Source organism: Hemiscyllium ocellatum, chromosome 10 (assembly GCF_020745735.1).
Source record: "Hemiscyllium ocellatum isolate sHemOce1 chromosome 10, sHemOce1.pat.X.cur, whole genome shotgun sequence".
Classification (NCBI taxonomy): Eukaryota; Metazoa; Chordata; class Chondrichthyes; order Orectolobiformes; family Hemiscylliidae; genus Hemiscyllium; species Hemiscyllium ocellatum.
Genome location: NC_083410.1, coordinates 87,924,745 through 87,949,386, shown reverse-complemented (window position 1 = coordinate 87,949,386; position 24,642 = coordinate 87,924,745). Strand labels below are relative to the sequence as shown.

Below are 24,642 nucleotides of genomic sequence, written 5' to 3'. Positions count from 1 at the left end.
AATCAAGCAAGCATGCAAATGTGAAAATAAAACAACTTCATATTAGTCTTCTTTTGCCAGTTTCAAGGATTTCTATGAACTTGAGCCAGACAAATTCCAAAATAAAACGAATGGGATTACTCCAAGACGTTGGTTGTTACTGTGCAACCCTGGCCTTGCAGATGTCATAGCTGAGGTGAGAAAGGTCTTTTTAACTGGAAGAGATTGGGATCAAAACTCAATTAACCATATGTTGATCTGAATGAGGGAGATTTAAGATTAAGGATGTATTCCCATATTTTGATTCTCAACCGGCAAAGGTAATGTCTCTCTATCTAATCTATTGACTCCTTTGATAATGCTCATGTGAGTCACTTCTTTAATAGTTTTACTATATTAAAATGATGCATAATTGCACATTGTTGATATTGCTTTTAAGAAATGTAGATTGAAGCACAATTTTCCAGGCTGCTGTTGGAGACAAGGGAGGAAATTGCAGGGGATAGACTCAAATGTTTAATTCCTGTTTGGTCACAATGGCGAATGAATGAATTGTCAGGAAGAATGATAGAGGTAAACCAGGGAATTATAGAGCAGTGAGTCTCAAATTAGTGATGGGAAGCTATTGGAGAAGATTCTGAAGAAGGGAATGAACCTCCACTTAGAGAGGCAGGATCTTATCAGGGATTGTCAATGTGGCTTTGTCAGATGAGATCTTGCCTAACACTTTTTGAGTTTTTCAAGGAGGTGACGAGGTGTGTAGATGAAGGTTGTACAGCTGATATAGTTTATATGGATTTCATTGTTTTTGACAAAGTCCCATATGATAAAGTAGGTAAAAGCACATGAGTTCCAGGTTAGGAGATAGAGGGTGGTGGTCGAAGGGTATTTGTGTGACTGAAGTCTGATGCCCAGTGGTGTACCACAGGGAACGGTGCTGGGTCCTTTGTTTGTGTTGTCTATCTAAACAATATACAAGAAAGCATGGGGGATGAAGAAGTTTGTGAATGACGTGGAGATTGGCTGGCTGGTTGACAGTGAGCGAGAAGGTCTTGGTTTACAGAAGGATGTAGACAGATTGGTCAGACAAGCAGCTCAATGGCAAATGGAATTTAACCTTGATAAGTGTAAGGTCATGCACTTTGGAAGAATTAACAAGACAAGGGAGTAGTCAATGAATGACAGAACACTAGGAAGCTCAGAGGGACAGCAAATCTTGGGATCCTTGTTTATAGATCTCTAAAAGTGGCAGAACACATTGGCTGCCTTAAGCACTGTATTAATGAGCTAGTTGCCTTGATTGCTTGTGGCATAGGTTATAAGAGCAGGGAGATAATGCTGGAGCTGTATAAAACTTTGGTTAGGCTGCAACTGGAGTAGTGTATGCAGTTTTGGTCACTACAGTACAGGAAGGTTGCGATTGCTCTGGAAGGTGTGCAGAGAAGCTTCATCAGGATGCTGCTTGGAATGGAGTAGTTTAGCCATGAAGCACAGCAGGCTAAGAATGGGTTATTGTCGGGTCAACGGGTCTCCTCTGTACCCTGTGAGATTCTGAATTGGGGGTGTTGATTTTTACCTGAGCTATTACACTGAGATTACCTCTGCCCTTGCAAGTGAATGTACAAGATCCACAGCACTATTTCATTTAGGTTTTTGAATGTTCTCCTATGTTAACTGCAGTATACAATTGGAGTTTGTTATACAATAAAGAACTGTGCTTTTGAAAAGACCCATGCTTCAATTTGAATACTTGGTACTTTTCTCACTGGCTAATTACAATTTTGTTCCCCATAGAGGATTGGAGAGGGTTTTATCACAGACTTACACCAGTTGAAGAAACTGCTGGCCTTTGCTGAAAATGAAGCGTTCATTAGAGATGTGGCCAATGTTAAGCAGGTACAGTTAATAACTCCAATCAGCTTTGTATTTTTCTGTTTATTCTGCAGCCTATTTTGTGTGAAATATGATAAGACAAATAAGATCACTCCAAGATGTTTGCTGTTACAACCCCAGCCTTGTAGATATCATAGTTGAGTTAAGACTCTTTTATTAAGTGGAAGAGATCGGGATAGAAATGGAAACAGGAAGGTGGCAGAAATTTGGTATTGTTTTCCAGCCTCTAGGATTGGAATGTCCCATTCTGGGTTTTAATGATGTCAGGTCAAGGATAAATAAATGTTGGTTCAAGGCTAACACTGCACCCTTGGCTCACTTTGACAGCCCTTTCTCCTCTGAGCCAGAAGATTCTGAGTTCAGGTCTGTTCCAGACTCGTGAGCACCGTCATTGCCATCTCTTGGATGAAACATGAAGCTCTTTCTATTGTCAGGTTGATATGCAACACGCTTCCCAAATTGTAAACTGCAAACCCCAGTGAGATCGATCAAAATTTTGGGTTCCCAAGCTCAGATGCAGCAGGATGTACAATCGGTTCAGCTGTAATATACATTTCTTCAGCGCAAATTAGCTATAACGCGATTGAAGAATTTGTAGAAGGTGAAGTTTTCTTACCTATACAAGTGATGGCTATAACACAATGCTAATGCCATTGGTTTAAATGGTGCTGCCATTATGTGATTTTCTTACAGCATGGGAACGGGACTATAGCATTATATCAGAACAGACTGTACCATTCGTCGTCTGGCCAAGTGTTAACAGCAGTGAGATCCCTTTAATTTTCAGGTTTTTTTTTTAAATAGAAGGTATGGCCTAACTGGTCAATTTTTGTAGCCTGAATTCTGTCCTATGAACCCTAATGGGAAGGCTGGTACTTTTTACTTGAAAAACCTTTGTGGATGAAACCACTTTCTCTTCTGCCACTCCCACAGAGCTCTCAACCACTCACTTCCTGCTGTACTGTCTCTGGCATGGGATCTCGGCTACTTTCCAGCACCATATTGGGTCATAATGGGAAACCATTTGGGAAGCACTGATATAAAAGATCTGATGACGCAGTTTTGAAGTGAAGGGAGCTCACTGAAAAGTCCGATCCAATGTATGTTCTTGAACGGAATCATTAAAGCAGAATGGCATCTTCCAACTTAATTCAGCAGGATGGGGGGAGCATACCATAACCTTACAATTTTTCCACCTCAACCAGAATTGAGTTTAGGGTGCCTTGTTACCCATTACCAATTTGAGGCCCATAATTGGTCAATTAAGAACCACCTTTGGACACTATCCCAGCTTGAGTTGCATGTCTTTGTAAGCTCCAGGTGGGAAAAATGAGACAATCCACACAACTGGTAAGCCAGTGTGGAGCTGCTTGTTGGCATTGAAGGGGGGGCTGGGTTCCCCCAATCAGCACTACATTGTGAATGATCAAGGGCATGGATGTAGAATAGAGGCATTTACCACAATGTACTTGCTTCTGATCAGCCCTTGAAATCTGCTGCCATTCAAGAAAAAAACACAGCTGGTACATTGCACCTTGCAATGTTGGTTGTTCTTCCAGTAGCAGCAACCATAGCAGCCTTATTGGCACAGCAAACTAAGAGTGTTATGGATCAGCAATTAGCCTACAGCGGGAGGCACCTTGGCTGCTGGGACTTGATTTTGGAGAGAAGCTCACTGCTGCGCTCTCAGCTGCTTGATTGGAAAGCAATGCAGCAGGCCTTCCTCCAAAAGGTCAATGTGGGTGTCTTACCACTTTTTGAGCAGGTGATCTGCTCACATTTTGTAGTCATTATCACATTTAATGTTTGTTGGACCTTAATATTACAACTTGGTGATATTTCCTACATTATAAGTGATTATACATCAAAAGTACTGCTTATTGTAACATTAAGTGTGCAATTATTAATGTAAAAGACTAATTCATTATTTTGGCAGTCTTCATGTTGAGACAATTTTTTTTTTAATTTCAGGAAAATAAACTTAAATTTGCTGCTTATTTGGAAAAAGAGTATAACGTCAAAATAAATCCTTCCTCTCTCTTTGATGTTCATGTGAAGCGGATCCATGAATATAAAAGGCAGCTACTTAACTGTTTACATATTATCACTCTGTATAACTGTAAGTCACATTCTGTAAATTGTTTATATTGTGTTATATCCATTATTGGTCAGTATGTGTACATTAAATTGACTGGATGAATTAAGTATTTCTCACTCACATCCTTGCTGCTCAGCTACTGATAGTTACCTATTGTTAACATGTATGTAGGTATTTTAGAGACAATTTGGGCCAGGAATGTGTTAGTGTAGTCAAATTTGGAGGTAGTAAAGGCATGTGTGAGTGTTTCAGTAGCACAGGCAGCTAGAGTCTGGTCATGTTTGAAAGGTGAAAGTAGGCTATCTTAGTGATGGCCAAGGTACATAGTTGAAAGCTCTCCTCAGAGTCAGACATGACTGCAAGAATGTAAACACTTTGACCTAGTTGCAGATAGTTGCTATGGAGAGGGATGGAATTAGTGGCATGGGAGTCAAATTTATTGTGGAACTGAAGAGCAGGGCTTCAATCTTCCAAATATTTAATTGGAGAACATTTTTGCTCATCTACTACAGAAAATCTGATGCATGGGGTAGCTTGGTGAGTGGGTGTGGAGATAAAGGGTAATGTTGTCAGTATATATGTACAAGGACTTGTTTCCAGATGATGTTGTTAGGCAACAGTATGTAAATGAGAAATTGGAGGGGCTAAGATTAGATACTTGACACAAGAGATAACTGTGCAGAAATGGGTAGATTCTCAAGCTGAGATTAGACAGGAAGAAACACGAGAGTGTGGTTTATTTTATAAATGTTGACTAATAGCTGAATTACATTTAATGTTGGACATGGTATTCTAAGGTTTGCAAGGACAGACTGGGCATTCTGGAATACTGCCCACTAGGAATGGTCAAAAGATGGTGTTTTTTTTTATATATGGTGTGTCAGGTATTGGGGCACACGGCCCACATACCTTCCATTACACCAGCATTGAAATTCAAGATTCACTGACTTGTGTAGTTATCTACACTGTGCAATTAATGCTGTGCTAGGGCATGTGGAAACAATGCTGTGTGACACTTGCTACCCTGATTAAATTATCTTTCATTGTGTATTGCACAAATTCATGAAACAGCCTATGGCCTCCATTTTTGGCCCTGAGAGGTGTCCAGTCTTTCCTCAGTACCCTGAAAGAGGAAGGTGTCTCAGAAATTTGAACAACGGATGAGGCTAACCACTTTACATGAGTACTTTGCATTAAACATGCACCTTGTTTACTCCACTAACTGAATGCAACCATCAGGATAAAAAGGCACTCATTTGAGTCAAAAATTTAAAAAAAACTTGAGCTCATTTTAAACTCTGTGTGTATTTAGTTAACTGCAAGTCTTGTTTGCTGAACACTGATTATAGATATGGGATTTTCTCTGAACCCGGTATGTGAGCTACTGTGTCTTGTTTGAAGGAGTTGTGTTAACACTATAATCTTTGGAGTCTGGCTGACGATGACTGATTCAAATTAAACATTCACAGACCTAGGATTACTCCACAGCAGGTGGGATCAAGTTACAATCCAGACAAAAAATGGGCCATTCAGAAATCTAGTCCAATTTACTTGCAGTACAAATAAATACCACCATTGCCAGCACCTATTCGAGAACTTTGGAGCAGTGTTCTAATATAAAGTTGAATTCCATGTTGGGGTTGTTGGGCTATAATTGAAATATCCTGAACCTGTAACTAGCTAAGAAGCAAAGGAAGGTGCAGGAAATGCTGGCTGTTTATAAGTTCAACATAGTTCAATTATAGTTCACCAATCCCAACATTTGAGTTCCCCTTTATCAGTCTGATGGTGTAAAGAGTATCTCGTCACAGCAGGGAATGCAAACAATTTATTCTACTCACGAACAGAATAAATAGGAGCAGGAGTAGCTCATTCAGCCCCTCAAGCCTGCCCTACCATCCAACACAATCATGGCCTTATCTCCTCTTTTATGTCAGCTTATCACAGCCCTTGACTTCATGATCTATGAAAAATCTGATTTGTCTTCTGTTTAAATACTTTGTGGTCAAACCTCCACAAACACTCTAGGGTAGAGAATTTCATACAGTCACTATCCTCAGACAAGAAATTCCATTGTGTCTCTGTTTTAAGTGAGTGTCTCATTATTCTGTAACTATTGTAAACACTATAGAATCATAGGATCGTACGGTACAGGAGAGACCCTTCAAGCCATTCAGTCTGTATTAACAAAACTACTCTAAATCTATACTAGGACCAATTTCTAGGACTAGCCCGTAGTCTTATGTTACAACACCATAAGAAATAGGAACCAGAGTAGACCTCAGGAATAGAGAATTCGACGTTTCGAGCATAAGCCCTTCATCATGAAGGGCTTATGCTCGAAACGTCGAATTCTCTATTCCTGAGATGCTGCCTGGCCTGCTGTGCTTTGACCAGCAACACATTTTCAGCTGTGATCTCCAGCATCTGCAGACCTCATTTTTTACCAGAGTAGACCATTCAATTGTGACAACTGGATTTCTTAGCCCTGTTCTCCTGCTTTCTCCCTGTAACCCTAGATCCTCATGTTAATCAAGAATCTGTTTCTCTTTATCTTAATATTCAGTGACTTGGCCTCCACAACCTTCTGTAGCAATGAGTGTCACAGATTCACACCCTCTGGCTGAAGAGGTATCTCTTCACCTCTGTTCTAAAGGGTTATCCCTTCGTTCAGAGGCTGCGCCCTGAGGTCTGAGTCTCTCCTACTATTGGAAACATCTTCTGTATGTTCACTCTATCCAGCCCCCTCTGTGTCCTGTAAGTTTCAAAGGAGGTCCCCACATCCCGTCTTTGTAAACTCCAAAGCCAGCATATCCATCCTTAGATACTTCTCACAATATTCTAAATGCTTATCTACCCTCTGGATAATTAGGGATGGGCAAGATTTCATGAATGTATTTATTCATTCATTCATTCATTCATTCATTCATTCATTCATTCATTCAGTGTGGTCTGACCAAAGCCTTACAGTTAATTAGAAATGGCAGACAAAGTCAAGTCAGAGAATGAGGTAACTGAAGAATTAACCTGCACTTACCTCAATGCAAGAGATCTTACAGATAAGGCTAATGAACTCCTGAGAATGTGTGGGAACATTGGACTCTGGCATCATTGTTATAGCAGAAACTTGGCTGAGTGAAGGACAAGACTGGCAGCTCAATGTTCTGGGTTTTAGAAGTAAGAAAAAGATAATCATCATCTTGATGGGTCTGTACCATAGACCATCCCCACTACCCCTCGAACGCGCAATAGTCCGAGAAATTGAGGAGCAAATATGTAGAGAGATTGCTGGTATATGTAGGAATAATAAGGTTGTAATTGTAGGGGATTTTAATTTTTAGAAATATTGACTGGGACTGCCATAGTGTGAAGGGCTTAGATGGTGAAAAATTTATTAAACGTGTTCAAGAAATATTTACTTATCGATAAAGAAAATTATCTACTAGAGAAGAAGCAAAACTTGACCTGTTAGAGATAAGGCAGGGCAAGTGACTGAAGTGTTAATAGGGGAACACTTTGGAACTAGTAATCATAATTCTATTAGTTTTAAAATAGTTATGGAAAGGACAGGCCTTCCATATATTTTGATTATACGAGACAGGAGCTGATTTGAATAGAGTGTTCACAAGTAAAGTGATGACTGACAAGTGGGAGGCTTTAAAAAGTGTGATAACAAGAGTTCAGAGGCCTTATGTTCCTATTAGTGTGAAGGAAAGGCTGGTAAGAATAGGGAACAATGGACAATAAAGATATTAAAGTTCTGGTCAAGAATAAGGGAGAGTCACATATTAGATATAGACAACTGGGGTCAAATCAATCTCTTGAAGAGTATAAAGGGTGTAGTGGCAATCTTAAGAAGGAAGTCAGGAGGGCAAAAAGGGAGTATGAATTGCCTTGTCAGTTAAGGTTAATGATAATCTGAAGAGATTCTACATGTATATTAAGAGCAAGAGGAGAAGCCTGGGGAGTTTAGATGGGTAAGTCTGACATTGCTGGGGTTTCAAAAAACAGAAGTTGCTAGAAAAGCTCAGTAGGTCTGGCAGCATCTGTGATGAGAAATCAAAGTTCATGTTTCAGAACTGGTGATCCTTCCTCAGATCGGAGGAAATTCTGGGGAAGGGTCACCGGACCCAAAACGTTAACTTTGATTTCTATTCACAGATGCTGCCAGACCTGCTGAGCTTTTCCAGCAACCTCTGTTTTTGTTTGTAATTCATAGCATCCGTAGTTCTTTCAGTTTTTATTGCTGGTGGGTAGGCTGTTAGAGGTTATTTTGAAAGATAGGATTTACAGGATATGCATTTCGAGAGGCCAGGACTGATAGTAAGCATCACTTTTTTGTGAGGGGAAATAGTGTTTCACAAATTTAAGATTTGTTTTTTGAGGGTATCCAAGAAGATTGAGAGCAGAGCAGTCGACATTGTTTATATGGACTTTAGTAAAGCCTTTGACAAGGTTGTACATAGTAGATTAATTAGTAAAGTTAGATCACATGGAGTGTTTGCTAATGGGATTCAAAATTGACTTGATGTTAGGTGACAGAGGATGGCATTGGAGGGTTGATTTTTGGACTGTAGTTCTGTGACCAGTTGTGTTCCACAGAGATTAGTAGTGGGTCCATTTTTTGTTTGTAATTTATATAGTAAACAATTTGCATGAGAATTTAAGAAGCACAGTTAGTAAGTTTGCAGATGACACCAAGCTTGGTGATCTAGTGGACAGTGAAAGAGGTGACCTAAGATAATAGAGATCTTGACCAATTGGGTCAATGGGCTGAGCAGTGGAGACGGAGTTTAAATTGGATAAATGCAAGATATTGCATTTTGGTTAAACAAACAAGGGCAAGACTTATACAATTAATGCTAAGTCCCTGAGTAGTGTTGTATTACAGACAGACTTAGGGGTTCAGGTCTCTTAATTCTTTGAAATTTATGTTACACGTAGATAGGATGGTTAAGAATGTGTTCAGCATGTGTGCCTTCATTGCTTAGACCTTGGAGTATAGAAATTGGGACGACATGTTGAGGTTGTACAGGAAATTGGTGAGGCCACTTTTGGATTACTGCGTGTAGTCCTGGTCACCCTGCTACAGGAAAGATATTATTAAATTGGAGAGGGTTCAGAAAAGATTTACTAGGATGTTGAAGGGATTGGAGGTTTTGAGTTGCAAAGATAGACTGGAATGTTTTTCACTGGAGTGTAGGAGATTGGTGACCTTTATGGAGGATTATAAAATGAATAGCAAGAATCTTTTCTCTAGGGTGGGCAGTTCAAAACTAGGGGGCATGTTTTTAAGGTGACAGGAGAAAGATTTAAAAAGGATGTAAGGGGCACTTTTTTTAACACAGTAGTTCATATGTGGAATGAACTGCCAGAGGAATTTGTGGATGCTGATGCAGTTACAACATTTAAAAGCCATTTGGGTAAGTACATGAATAAGAGAGGTTTGGAGGGATACACCAGTAAGTGGGACCATGTTAATTTGGGAACATGGTCGGCATGGACTAGTTGGACTGAAAGGTTTATTTCTATGCTGTATGACTCTGATTTGCCAGGTTACAGGTCCCAGCATGGTTCAGATGAAGCCTGCCTGAATGGAATGCCTCTCTTTCCCTGGTACTAGTGTCAGTGCCCCATGAATTAGAACCTGTTTTTTCCCCACACCATTATTTGAGCTATGCATTTACCCTGCAAATCTTATGTACCCTAAGTCAGATTTGCTGGCTTGGGTAGCAACCCAGACATTATTGTATTTGTGGTTCTGTTTTATAATTCAGGCCTAAGATGCTCGTAATCCCTCAAAACCTTTTCCTCGTCCTACTCATACCATTGGTACCAACATGGACCACAGCAGATGGATTTTTCCCCTCCCATTCCAAATTCTTCTGTAACCCAGCAGAGATGTCCTGAACTTGGATACCTGTGAGGTAAAAGAGTCTTCAAGACTCTATCCTTTTGCAGAGAACAATGTTTATTCCCCTAACAAGCTGTCTGCTATTACTATTACAATTCTTTTTGTTCTCCAACTTGAATGGCATTCTGGATCATGGTGCTGAGGTAAGTTCTCCTTATAGTCTATGCCCTCCTCCTCACTGGGAGCAAGAATCTTGCACCTGTTGGACAAGCGTACTGGTTGACGCTAGAATTGCAATTATAAATGCAAGATCAAAGGTTAACAGCAAGTGTTTTATTTTGAAATATCTGTTTTTCAGGTATCAAGAAGGAACCAAACAAAGCCTTTGTACCAAGGACAATCTTGATTGGAGGGAAGGTGAGGAAAAGTAATAGAGTACAAAAGCATTTCAACAGTCAGTTACATTCCTTTAGAGAAGCTATTGTTTGGTGGAAGGTTGTATTTTGAAGCTGTGTTAATTGCAAATTCCTCTAGTCCTACAACTTACTGAGATCTCTGCATGGTTCCAATTCTTACCTGTTAACCGACCCCACAAACATCATCCCACTTTATGTATTCAAGTGTGTAGGTTCTAATCTTTGAAATTCGCTCACTAAACGTTTTCACTTCTCTGCACTTCTGTAAGACATACCTTCTAATCTAATTCTATGATGAGCTTTGGTCTTCTCTGCTAACATCTATTTATAGTGCTCAATGTCAAATTTTATAATGAACAAAGTTTTTTAAAAAAAATCACACCATACCAGGTTATAGTCCAACAGGTTTATTTGGATGCACTAGCTTTCGGCGCGCTGCTCCTTCATCACACTGGTGCTTGCAAATAAACCTGTTTGACTATAACTTGGTGTTATAATTTTTTTAACTTTGTCCACCCCAGACCAACACTGGCTTCTCCACATCATGACAAATTTTATATGGTTATGTTATCATATGAAATAGGAGCAGATAGCAACTATTTGGCTAATCAAGCCTAATATGCAAATAAGTAAGATGATTAACCTGAATATGACCTTAACTCTACTTTCCTGCCTGTCTTGATCCTTTGTCAATTAAAAGTCAACTATGAATATATTCAGTGACATAGTTGTTGTCTGTGGAAGAGAATTCCAAAGATGACTAGTCCTCTAAGAGAAACTATTTCGCCTCACCTTGGTCTTAATGGAAGGCCCCTCATTTTTAAACTGTCAGTTTGTTTTTTCATCTCTTCAGCACCTCTGCTTCAATACACTCACCTTCCTGTCCAGCACAACATCTCATCATACTCTGTGACAAAAATGCTGTAATAATCGCTGTCTACATTTTCTTCCAGTATTATTTTTATACTGCCCACTAATCATGCATCCATAAACATAAAATAGACTTTTCCATAGTTCCTGCCTTTCAGATATCTTTGGCTGTCCTAATTCCCTTCTGTAGTGCTATCTCTGTAGCTCCAGTGTCGCTGCTGGAAGGTGTTTGACTTTTACTGGGAAAATGAAAGCCTGCAGAATGGACTTGTGCACCTAGAAAGCCCAGCTTCTGTCTGGGCTGGTTGATTAAGAGGCAACATAACAGCATTGACAAAGCATAAGTGCTGATGTCCTGAGTGGTATCTTGCAGTTTTGTGCTCAGTGGTGCAACTGTCACTCAATGTTAGAAATAGGAATAGGAGAAGGCCATGCCTATTGAGGCTAGTCCTTTGCTCAGTACGACCATGAATGAATTTGGACTCTGATTCTCATTCTTGCTGTCCCTTTATCTCTTCATATCCTGTCAGATCCCTTAAGAATCCTATATGTTTCGAAGAGGTCACATCTCAATCATCTAAGATCCAGTCAGTAGACTCCCAGTTTAATCTTTGTTGACTCTGAGGGTCGGTTTAGCTTAATTGGCTGGATCATTGGTTTGTGAAACAGTATAATGCCAACAATGAGGATTAAATTCCTGATGCTATTATGAAGGACTCTCCTTTTCAATCTCTTTTTCACCCCTCCCCCCCAATTCCCTCCTGAGATATGGTGGCCCAATGGTTAAGGCATTACTAGTCACCTTTCTAATGAGAGATCAGCCTTATGGTATGGTAAGACTATGACAACACAACCTTCCTCAGTGATGGACAAGATATCTTGTGGGGCTACTCTCTTGACCGTGCAGACAATGCAGTTTCTACTGGTATCTGCATGAAACAAGAGAAAAAGATGCCCAAAAAAATGGGTAGATGTTTGGTAACTACATTCACAGTGGGAGTACAGCGGCATGGTAATGGACAGTGATTCTTGGTTGCTATGACATGAACATTGTGGTATCACAATGAGGACAGTTGTGATTCTCACCAGCTAAGGCAATGACTTCCTCCTTGTAAAGTGTGAGGAGATGAACATTGTGGGGCACCCTATCTTCTCTCTTCCTGCTTTATCACGGGCCTTTGTCTCCTGGGATGATATGGGGCTGGGTTTGCGTGCGATGAAAGCGACGGGCACAGCTGTTGGTGCAGGTAAGAGACAAGTGGTGAGGTGTCCCAAATCAGTGCATTAAGTGGTGCAGAGGGCATGCAGGGTTGGCAGTGTCGAGACATTGGGTGGGTGAGAGCAAGTGAGGGAAGATGTTGCGAGCAGTAAAGTGAGTGGTGGACCATACACTTGAGTGAGCAGTGACTGCAGTAGCAGAAGTAGAGTGAGTTTGAATGAGTGAATGTGAGGTAACATTTGCAGATTGGGAAACGTCATTGACTACCTTATGATATTAATGTTCCAAAGGAACAGATGACAACACCATACCTCTGACCAGACTGTGGTAGGGCTTTTGATCGGGATGTGAATTTTTCTACTGATCCTGAGAGAATTGGACAGCCCTCCTTTGCACCATCTCACCCTTAAAGGTCCATGTTGGCAAAGTGGCATGCCAATTTCCTCTGTCCACTACATCTAAGAAAATTTGTCAGACAAAAGAATTGTTCTTAAGACTGACAGTGCTTCACTTGGTACACAACTGTGTTTTAAATATGGCTTTGGTACTAGGAATCCTGGAACATCCCTACAATGGTGACTGCTTCTGTCTGTGTTTAGGGTAAAAGTGTGTCCAACAGGAGGATGCCATGGTGCTTAGATAATGAAGACAGTTTTGGAATATAGTTTAGGAAATCTTGCTAGGGCTCATGAGAAAAAGCTCTCTGCAAAACAGTAAAGTTGACACAAAGGTGGTTACCAAAAGCTAAGTAAAGTTGCTGCTATCTCCACATTGAGTCTATTTGCTCAGATTTGAGCTGGTACAGCTGCAGTTGGTTTCCTTTCAATAAAGTTCCATGTAGTTATTAGACACCTATTCCCTTCATCTAGTTTCTCTCTTTGAAACCGACAAACTGCCAACTAAACTCAATATGACTTTAACTTCAGAACAACTACATGCATTTCCTAGAGCCAGTGTTCAGAAGTCCTTCCCACCTTGGCATGCATCATGCTTACTGACTAATATTTTAGATTGTTCTATATTTTTCTGGATGTCATTGACTTCCTGTTGCTAAGCAACAGGTTGTTTTGCTCTTTCTGTATATTACACCGAACTCTTCGCCTCGAAGTTGTAAAACATTTTAAAATGCATGTAAACAAAACAAATCTTCGTATCTCTTGATACCAAGCCACAAAAGCAATCAAAAATAAACTAAACCATATCTTGCCCCTAAGACTCCACATACAAAATATTAATTGAACTTTTACATTGGTCTTTCTCTGTACATATATTACTTTATGTAACCACATTATTTTCTGACAGCTCACCAGCTAATTTATTTATTTTAATATCTTTACATTGCTGGTGAGACTGCTGGTTGTATCTGGTACAGTTAGGCCATGCTGCCTGTTTATCCTGTTTTTCCTGGTGATTTGCAGGCAGCTCCTGGCTACCACATGGCCAAGATGATCATTAAACTCATAACATCTGTCGGAAATGTCGTCAACAATGATCCCATTGTGGGTGACAGACTGAAGGTCATCTTCCTGGAGAACTACCGAGTGTCTCTTGCTGAGAAAGGTAAGTGAAGGCAGGACCACAGAAATCTAACCTTTTTAAGTTCGTTGCCAGAGAGAAAATAATAACCATGGCAAGTGCTTCTGAAAAGTTAGAATTTCAAAAATGTTTGGCTGTAAATTTACATAATCTAGCAAAAGAGCAGTGTAAGAACAAAAGTAGGTCATTTAGCCATTTAATTCGATCACTCTAATTTTATCACCATCCACCTGTTTTAGCCTTGTAATGCACAGTCTTATCAATCTCAGTTTCGGTACTTCAAACTGATGTAGCCTCAATGTCTTTTGGGATTAACGGGGAACATTTCCAGATTTTCACAACATCTTGCATGAAGAATTGCTTCAATGTTACCCTTCAATGGCCTAACTCTACTTTTAGGGATATTCCCCATTGTACTGGACTACCCAGCAGAGGAATCCATTTGCCAACTAATCATTCTCCTCTCACACAGTATAAATATTGCCTTTCCTTTGCCTTGGTATTTCTTGAGCACTGTTCTGATGAGTGCAAGACAAGGTTTTCAAAAATTGCATATTTTTCAGTAATAGTCAAGTTCTGTATTACCACATGATTCTTTGTACTATTTATGCAGTTGTCTGAAAAATCTTCAGTCCTATATTCATTCATACTTTGCAAAAGTTCTTTGGCATTCTAAGTGTGTACTTTACGCAGACTAAATACAGACTATCCTTTTGTGGACTCTGTTTCATCCATCTAATCTCCAAAGGGAACATATTATATAAATGCTTCTTTGGCCTATTTCTATGAAAAGATTATGTTAACCCACCAACTTCACTCCTGACACAGTCACAGCAACACATACAGGAACAGGAAGCTAATTATCCAAAAAGGAGCCTGGAGTAGTGATCAGAAGAACCCAAATGCAAATCCCTTATAACAGTTGGAAAATTGAATGCAGTTTTAAAAGTGTAAATAAAAAGCTGTTATCAGTAGAAGTGGCCATGAAATTGTTAGAAAAGCCTTACTGGTTTTCGGATGAACAAAGAAAATTACAGTGCAGCAAGAGACCCTTCGGCCCTCCAAGCCTGTGTCAATCCAAATCCTCTCAATAAACCGGTCATCTATTTTCTAAGGGTCTGCTCCCTGCCTATTCATGTATCTGTCTAGATACATCTTAAATGATGCTATCGTGCCCGCTTCTAACACCACCACTGGCACCCACCACCCTCTGCATAAAGAACTTTTCACACACATCCCCCTTAAACTTTTCCCCTCTCACTTTGAACTTGTGACCCCTAGTAATTGAATCCCCCACTCTGGGGGGAAAAGCATCTTGCTATCCACCCTGTCTGTACCTCTCATGATTTTGTAGACCTCAGTCAAGTCTCCCCTCAACCTCTGTCTTTCTAATGAAAGTAGCCCTAATCTACTCAACCCCACTTCATAGCGCCCTCCAGACTAGGCAACATCCTCATGAATCTCCTTTGCACCCTGTCCAAAGCATCCCTGCATCCTTTTGATAATGTGGTGACAAGAATTGTATGCAGTTTTTCAAATGTGGCTGAACCAAAGCCCTATACAACTGTCAACTGACCTGCCAATGCTTGTACTCAGTAACCCATCTGATGAAGGAAAGCATGCCATATGTCTCCTTGATCTCCCTGTTGACATGCGTTGCCATCTTCAGGGTACAATGGACCTGAACACCCAGACCCCTCTGTACATCAATTTTCCCCAGGGCTTTTCCATTTACTGTATAGTTCGCTTTTGATTTGGATCTTCCAAAATGCATCACCTTGCATTTGCCTGGATTGAACGCCATCTGCCATTTCTGTGCCCAGCTCTCCAATCTATCTATATTCTGCTGCATTCTCTGACAGTCCCCTTCACTATCTGCTACTCCATCAATCTTAGTCTGATTAGCAAGTTTGCAGATGACACTATCTATATCTTCCTCTAGATTATTTATATATATTATGTAAATGACATTTTGTTGTCCTTACTCTAGCATATTTGTAACTCCAATTATATACTGATGTGCTTGACTCTAAATTGCCTTTGAGTAACCTAACAGGCCATTCAGTTTAGTTAAACAATTGAAAGCAGTGTTGCCACCTTGTTAGAAATGGGCAGAAAATTATTAAATGAGGATTAGCTTTTTTCCTAAAGTTCATCATTACTCAAATTGGTGGTTGTGTCTTCCTACAATGAATAGTGCCCAAATATGCCAAAATACTTCATTGGTAGTTTTATTTCAATGTTATGAGGTTGTCAATGATGCTGCATAAACATACATTTTTTAACATAGTGTGACAAGCAGCTACTAAGCGGTATTGGTACAGCATTTCTGTAAGTTTTGAATTGGACTTCATAAATGCTGCAACAATTGCATAATTTCATCACAATGCACCCCCCCCCCCTCCCAATTCATGAGAGATTGATTCCACTCAAATGCAGAGCAGTAAACTGTATTCTAGATCACTCCTGATGGGTGTTTAACATTTGCTGAGGATATCCAGCAATAACGTCAGGTGGCAAACCACAAAGTATTAGACTGCATACAGACTGGAATCAACTAATGGTCAAGGAGTCAAATGTGAGAGAGACAGATAATAATGCTCTTTTGGATAAGAGTACACAATGGTAAAAGGATGTCCTTTAGTATAAAGGGCTGTTGATTTTGCATTGAAACTCTGTGTTAGTTGCACTAAATCCCCTTCACTAATCTCCCTCTCCAGGCATCACCTCGCCACCCAAAAACTGAGACCTTCATATTCTTCCAAATTGCTGTGCTGTGGCAGCTGTGCCTTTAGCTGTTTAGAAATCTCTCCACCTTGATCTCCTTTTAATAGCCGCCTCCTCCTCTGAACGTATCTATAGATCAGGTTTTTATATCATGCCACGACATCGCCTTTTATATCTTGCCCATTTTTTCCAGTTATAGTCCTGTGTAGGACATAAAGGCACATCAGTAGAGATTCAGTATAAATCCAAGTTTTTATTATAGAGTGAAGTTATAAGTTGAAAAGATCAACTCAAAAAAGGAAAAATAAAGTATTGCCAAGTTTTAAAACAATAGTGCTAAACTGTTGCTTTCATTTCCCTCTACCTTCATTCCTCATAACAGTGATACCTGCATCCGACTTGTCTGAACAGATTTCAACGGCTGGTACAGAAGCCTCGGGCACAGGGAACATGAAGTTTATGCTGAATGGAGCCTTGACAATAGGAACCATGGATGGTGCTAATGTAGAAATGGCTGAAGAGGCAGGAGAGGAGAACCTCTTCATCTTTGGAATGAGAGTGGAAGATGTTGAGGCCCTTGATAAGAAGGGGTTGGTAATACATTTAACAGCTACACTGTACCCTTTGGCTGATACTCATTAAAGATATCATAGTTCCACTACAGAGATTCAAGCACAAAATCCAATTTGTATTCAATTTCAATATGCCATGTTGCCATGCCAGATGTGCCATCATTTGGATTGGACAGTGGACAAAAGCTCCATCTATCTTTGCAGATCTAACTGCACAAATGTCTTGGCCAATGTTTATCCCTCAGTTAACACCATTAAACTAGATCATCCAGTCAAGATCTTGGTGCCATTAGTAGAACTTCCCTGTGCACAAATTGATGATGTGTTTCCTATGTAACAAACTGTGACTTTATTTCAAAAGTGTTTCAATATTTGTAAAACACATTGGAAAATCCTGAAATTGTGAAAAGTGCTTTGTACAAGCAGTGATTTCTTCATCAACACAAGGGTTCAGAAAAGATTTACAAGGATGTTGCCAGAGTTGGAGGATTTGAGGTATAGGGAGAGGCTGAATAGGCTGGGGCTGTTTTGCCTGGAGTATCAGAGGCTGAGGGGTGACCTTATTAGAGGTTTATAAAATCATGAGGAGCATGAGTAAATAGACAAAGTCTTTTCCCTGGGGTGGGAGAGTCCAGAACTAGAGGGCATAAGTTTAGGGTGAGAGGGGAAAAATTTTAAAAGGGGCCTAAAGGGCAACTTTTTCACGTAGAGGTTGTTGTGTGTATGGAATGAGCTACCAGAGGAAGTGGTGAAGGCTGATACAATTACAACATTTTAAAGGCAAATGGATGCGCATATGAATAGGAAGCATTTGGAGGAATATGGGCCAAGTGTTGGCAAATGGGACGAGATTAATTTAAGTATTTGGTTGGCATGGACAAGTTGGACCAAAGGGTCTGCTTCAGTGTTGTACATCTATATGGCATTGCTCAGTTTATGTACCTAGTTACATTTTACATAGTGATAGCAATTGTGTATATAGTCAAGAAGTGTGGCACTGGAAAAGCACAGCTGTCAGGCAGCATCCAAGGAGCAGGAGAGTTGATGTTTCAAGCAGAAGCTCTTCACCAGAGCTTCCGCCCAAAATGCCGATTCTCCTGCTCCTTGGATGCTGCCTGACCAGCTGTGCTTTTCTAGCACCACACTTTTTTTGACTCTGATCTCTAGCATCTGCTGTCCTCACTTTCTCTTTGTCAATTGTATATAGTCAGTTTGAAACTAAAGTCCCTAAGGGCACTGTCTAAATCTGTATTTCTCCTGTACAATGCAGGAAGAAGCATTGCTCTGATCATTCCTCCTGTGTATTTTTTGTGATGTTTCTAGATACTCACTCACTTCAGATGGCCTCTGAACAGCTGAGCTTGTTCAGGCCAGGAAGTGTTTTATCTGCATCCTTTTATGCAGAGTTAAGTCAATGGATTTGCTCTTCATGGCTGAACTGCATTTCAATCAAACTTGATATGCCAAACAGTCACCTCTTTGTTTTTAAAATTCCATAATTGTTCTGACGGATAACAACTTGAATTTCTTCCCTGAGGGCATCATGGGTCCACCTACAGCACGTGGACTGCAGCATTTAAGACAAATGTTTATGGCCAACTTCTCAAGGGTAACTAGGAACAGGCAATAAATGCTGGTCAGCCAGTGTTGCCCACATTCTCACGAGTGAACAAAAAAAAACCTTGTGTACAAATTACTCTTTGATTTTGTATTCTGTACAGGTACAATGCCAGAGAATACTTCGAAAAGCTGCCTGAATTGAGACAAGCTATGGATCAAATCGGTGGTGGATATTTCTCTCCTAAAGAGCCAGAGCTGTTTAAAGACATAGTTAACATGTTGATGTACCATGACAGGTAACTTCCACTGATAGATTGCCCATTCACATAGATGGCAGCTGTTACTGGATGAGTAATCAAAAAATTCAAAACCAACCTTGGTAGACAAGCAGGACCTTGGCTTTTTGAGAATTTGAACTTTAAAATATCTGGTTAAGTGTCAGTAAAGCAATCTTAAAAACTCAATGGCTTCACTGATATCCTTTATGGAAACATTGAAAATAGGAGCAGCCTATTGATCCTGCCATTCAATAAAATCATTGCTGATCATCCAACTCAATACGTTGTTCCTGCTTTATCTCCATACCCAATGTTCCCTTTAGCACTAAGAACTATATCTAACTTCTTGAAAACATTGTGTTTTGACCTCAGCTGTTGTGTAACAGTGTTCGACTCACTTGTTAAAGGAATTTCTCCTCATCTCAGTTCTAACTGGGCTACCCTGTATCCTTAAATTGTGGATTCCTTTTTGTCAGCTGCCAAACCATTCAACATTTTGTATTTCTGCCCCACTTGTTTCATTTTTGCTTATTTATATCCAATCCAATTTTTTTCTTGTATTAACAAAGTGCTGTTTATTATGTGTGTCTCATTTCCGGTTCATCCTACTCCCAAACTCTTCCAGGAAGATCAGGTTTTGGCTGCCACTCCATTGGGGGTGTACTTAGAGTGCACCCAAACTATTTATTTCCTCCTCAAAACCTGTCCACATTCTCCATTACATTTCTACCTGGCAGACTTTGATTCCAGTTTATCCAGACTAGATCTCTCACTCATTTTCCCTTCCTTCAGTTATGTACTTTTGGACTAAATCTCTCCTAGTCATTACTCCTTATTTTCGAAGCTCAGTAATTTCTTTGCTTTCTTATCTCATTCCCACTATTTAGTGACTTGTAAAATACAGCAAAAAGTGTAATATATAAAACTTCAATGTTCAAAGGAATATTGAACAAGAGCTGTGGTGAATGACAATTTGTTACACTGCAGTTAGGTAAACCGTGGTGCTCCTCCAGGTATGCCAAAGGGAACCACTGCTCTTTTCAGTAACACTTTATTGACTTAAATTAGGGAGTACAGGGTGCACCCTCTCTTTATTTTTTTTTCCCTCTACTTCTCTGCCATTCCTCTGGCTTGGGCTCAAACATGTTCAGCGACCAATCCTTTGTTTTTATAAGACAGATCTCACTTAACATTAATGTGTACACATGCATTTCAAATGTTAGAGTCCTTTGTATTTTCTATTATTCCACCTGATTCTTTATTGCTCTCTCCCATCTTCTGTATATTTTGCTGCTATGTTTAATGCTATATACTTTTGCCCATCCTCCTCTAAATGTGATTAAATCCTCCCAGTAGAGCAGTAGTTTAACCTGCCCACAAGGACATTGGTCGTAACTCTGTTCAGTTGCAACCCATTTGCCTTGAACATGTTCTTCCTGCCGCGAAATTATTTACTCAGCTTAACAAGAGCCATTGAGATACTAACGACAATGAACCCAAATATTAGATTTCTAAATATTTAACCTGTATACTTATTTTTATGTTCTGCAGTTCCACTCATTCATATTTGACATGAAAGACCTCCTTCATTTCACTCCGAATTCCTAACATCACCAAATTCTGTTTCCCATTCCAGTTATAATTTACCCAGATCTGTCTCCAAACTTTGTGCTCATCCATCAAATATTAATATAGTTGAGAATTCAAAAAATCAAGTATTCCAAAGGCTTTTTGACACTTCTTTAAACAAAACTCATTTTAAAAATCAGATCAAACATTCAGAAGCTGAGTTATTTGTTTCAATTAACTAATCTGACATTTATATACTGGTATATTTAATCTCCTACATTTCTTTGTTTCACCAGTTTGCAGGATCTTATGTTCTGTGCCTAATCTTGACTTTCAACTCTTTCAGGTTTAAAGTATTTGCTGATTTTGAAGCATATGTGAAATGCCAGGAGAAAGTTAGTAAGCTTTATAAGGTGAGTTTTCTGTAGGTCTTGCTATGTTGATGGCTTTAAATACAGTTAATGAACCACCTTACCTACACTGGATGATATTGCAGGAGATTGCATCATTTGACTTCTACATTTTGTCCCCTATGCTTCCCCCATTGGTTCATCAGTTATTCACTAGTAATACAGGTAGTTACTACATCTCCAATCTCGCATCATCTAAAGTCTTTATATCCTTTGTGTAGTTTGACCAAATTGCTATAAATTTTAAGGGCATTCTATACTTATTCATCACCAGTATTACCTCACCTAGAAAAGAGGACTAGGGTTCAGTATTACAGATGTTGTTCTCGCAGCATGAAGACACATTGACATAGTTAGGAGAGATAGAATCCTCTTAACTAATCAGGCCTACAGAGAAGTGGGTTGAATGCTTGAAGATTGGGTATTTGATTTGCAGTAATCAGAGTTTTATGCTTATTGCAGAGAGAGTAATTAGTGTTGCAATATCAAACTCTTTCACAAGTTCAGTCTATGACCAGAATTGAAATGGTACCAATTAATTTTATGTAAGACCTTTAATGGTTGATCAGCAGAGGTGATCTTTCATCAGTCAGTGCTGGATTTGAATTTATTTTCCATTTCACTTCTTTCCACAAAATCCTGATTATCTCTGGGAAATGTAAAACATTTTGAATTGTGGAGTTAGGTGACCTTGTTTGCATTTCATTCACTTCAGTCAGGTAACATTCATAACTTGAGTTTTGTTTTAAATTATCTCAGAACTGCAACAAACCCAATAGAGCCAGCCCTAACTGTTAGATAACAGAGGGATTGACAAGTCAGGGAGGTGTTGAAACCATTAGCACATAAAATGAGATGCTGGTCTGTGTGTGTTCTAACTCTGAGAGTGTATCCTATGAAAATCAAATATGTTTTGGTTCGGAATACTGATACTGATCATTCTAGGGTATTGATTAACGTAAAAGATGATTACATCACGTAGTCCCCTGTATGCAATCTTCACATGTCTTTTCATCAAGTAGTCCCAAAAACAAGATTTTTTTCTGAAGTTTGAAACTTTGGTCAATAAATAGAAGAAAATCAAAAACCTTTAAAATAGTGGCAAGTTTCACACAACCAATCACTTCTGGAGCGTGATTACATTTTTTGCAGACTATTACATAAAGCAAGATTGTTTTAAAAAAAATCAACAAAAGTGTTGATCAGAATTGTGTAAACTGTAAATTATCTGTAAATAACTATTATATGCAAGTTTTGTACATATCTCACTTTTAATGTTTCTGTCGGTGCCTATTCTTGACTGAGTTTCTCTGGGTGTCTGATCCATGTGTCAGCACTACCTGTTCTTGTCTACATGTGTATTGGTGCTGTGTTGTTAATGTAATGTCTGTTCTTGTGTGTGTTGGGGCTATGCCCAATTCTGTGTGCCTGTTCCCATATGCTTGTGTCTGGCCAAGCTGTGCCCAGTTCTGTCTGTGTGCATGGGTTGAGGCTGTACAAGTCCCACATGTGATTTGTTGGTGCCACGTTATATAAAGTGGTTTTCTGAGTATATTTTGCAAATTAGTAAGTGGTGTTCTTTGTCTGTTCACAGAATCCAAAGGATTGGACCAAGGTGGTGATTAAAAACATTGCCAATTCTGGCAAGTTTTCAAGTGATAGAACCATCAAGGAGTATGCCAGAGAGATCTGGGGGGTGGAGCCTTCAGACGTGAAGATTCCTCCTCCTAACGAACCGAAGGCTTAGTTTAAGTGCTTATCAGTTATCAAGACAGGAGTGTGCGCAATCTATGCTGATGTGTTTTTGTCTAATACCTCTGCATATATGCCAGATGTGTTTATTATGGAAATGGCCTTGCATTAGTTTTTTCTTTATAAGTACACTTGCTGTGCACCTTATAAAAATGTTTGTGAAAAGTTATTTGATGTCTGTTACCTAAATCAGCTTACTTTAACTGTAGATTCCTTTTAATATAATTATGGATTTGTCGGTTCTTCAAAGGGTTAACATATTGAGCCTGATTTTTTTTTTATTTTTGACTCTCTTTAGTGATCTTGATTGTGTCTAGTGGGCAGAGCTCAATTCAGAATTATAATAGTAATTACTGTTTCTTCCACAAATGCCTTTAACAGATTGTGCCTGTACTGTTTAATTTGATGGCGGTTCAAGTGCAGTATTTGTTTACGTGCAAGGTAAACTGTAACAAGGGGACTTTTTGTACATGAGCACTGAGATGATTTTTACTGAAATTGAGCATTTAAGGCATGAAGGCTAGAAATAAAATCTGAGGATTTAAGAGTGAATTAAAACATTCTGCCGGCACATGTGGTGAATCCCTCATTCGCATTCATGGTCTAACCTGCCTTTATTATCGATTTGTTGGACATTCAAATTGACTTCACAGTTCAAAGTTACCTTATTAGTGAAGCAAGCAAAGGGGAATAGACAGTAAAACAATGACCTGCTGAACTCAGTTAGTTATTGAATACTTTCTGACTGTTCTACTATATTTAAGGGCCTAACCTGATCAGTTGATATACTGATTTTTGTGTAATAATCAGTTTTTTAAAAAATTGTTTGAAATGTGTGTTATTGTGTGTCAGATTAGGAGTTGATTGAAACTGGGACCTTGAGGTTGAGATGGACTCATGTTCCCTGGCTGGTTTACAAAGAATTGTTTCTATATTTTGTTCACCATTCCTAAAGTCTCTGCAGCAAGAAAAGAAATTGCAAAAAGGAGACTAGAAGTTGAAGCTTTTCATCTTACATGCATTAGAACCAGGACAAGAGAGAGACTTCTTTTTAAACAGAATGAGAATGTGTGTGTGGATTGATTGGGCTATAAATGGCATGGAGATGCAGCAAGTTCACTGTTAATCTTTACTTACAAACCTGTAAATTCTGATTGGTCAGAGAATTGCCTTAGGAATTCAGCAGAAGTTGGCTGTCTCTGATCACTTTGAAAAAGGTGCGACATGTAAATTCTTTGCCTACATCAAACAGGGACTGGAATGTTTATGTACTTCACTTGTAATAGGTGCAAATGGATCACACTATAGGCCTGGCTAATGATCTAACATTGCTTTCTGGTGAAATGCTGAGTGTAGTCTGAATTATTTTAAAAAACTAATTTCAAATAGCAGAATCACAGCTAATGACAGGTTTGCTGAACAGTCAGGTTGCTGCCAGCTCCAAAGGGTCACTAGGTCATGTTATTTAATGCAATTTCTGGATCAGTGGTGCTGGAAGAGCACAGCAGTTCAGGCAGCATCCAAAGTGCAGCAAAATCAATGTTTTGGGCAAAAGCCCTTCATCAGGAATAAAACATCTTCAGGATAAATGACCTACTTACCATGTAAATAAAGAGTGATTTTCCCCAAGATTCTAATCTAAGAATTTACTTTCATTTAATGCTATGCTTGATCTCCAGCTGTCTAGAAGTGCTTCACAGCTGCAGTACCTTATGTCTAGGCATTGCCACCATGACGACAAAGTGGAACATCAGGAACGTAATATAAGCAAGTCATCTATTTTGTTGGTTCAGAGAGAAAAATGGTGAAAATGTGCTTGCTGTTTTCGATAGTGAAATGCGAGCTACTTTCGTTTAGTTTCACAGCTAAATGATAGCACCTGCAACAGTTCATATTCCTGACTAACTAC

At 39.4% G+C, this 24,642-nt stretch overlaps 1 protein-coding gene across 1 annotated transcript in view; it reads left to right on the top strand.

Moving 5' to 3' along the window:
- The window catches only part of LOC132819846 (glycogen phosphorylase, brain form), a 98,651-nt gene extending 74,287 nt beyond the window's left edge, over window positions 1-24,364 (top strand). Inside the window, exons 12-20 of the mRNA XM_060831722.1 lie at window positions 61-175; window positions 1,774-1,875; window positions 3,844-3,991; window positions 10,183-10,241; window positions 13,748-13,889; window positions 16,975-17,182; window positions 18,886-19,020; window positions 20,918-20,984; window positions 22,576-24,364. Coding sequence (XP_060687705.1) covers window positions 61-175; window positions 1,774-1,875; window positions 3,844-3,991; window positions 10,183-10,241; window positions 13,748-13,889; window positions 16,975-17,182; window positions 18,886-19,020; window positions 20,918-20,984; window positions 22,576-22,728 — 1,129 coding nt within the window. The 3' untranslated portion in view covers window positions 22,729-24,364. The remainder of the gene's footprint in view (window positions 1-60; window positions 176-1,773; window positions 1,876-3,843; window positions 3,992-10,182; window positions 10,242-13,747; window positions 13,890-16,974; window positions 17,183-18,885; window positions 19,021-20,917; window positions 20,985-22,575) is intronic.
- Window positions 24,365-24,642: the final 278 nt, after the last annotated feature.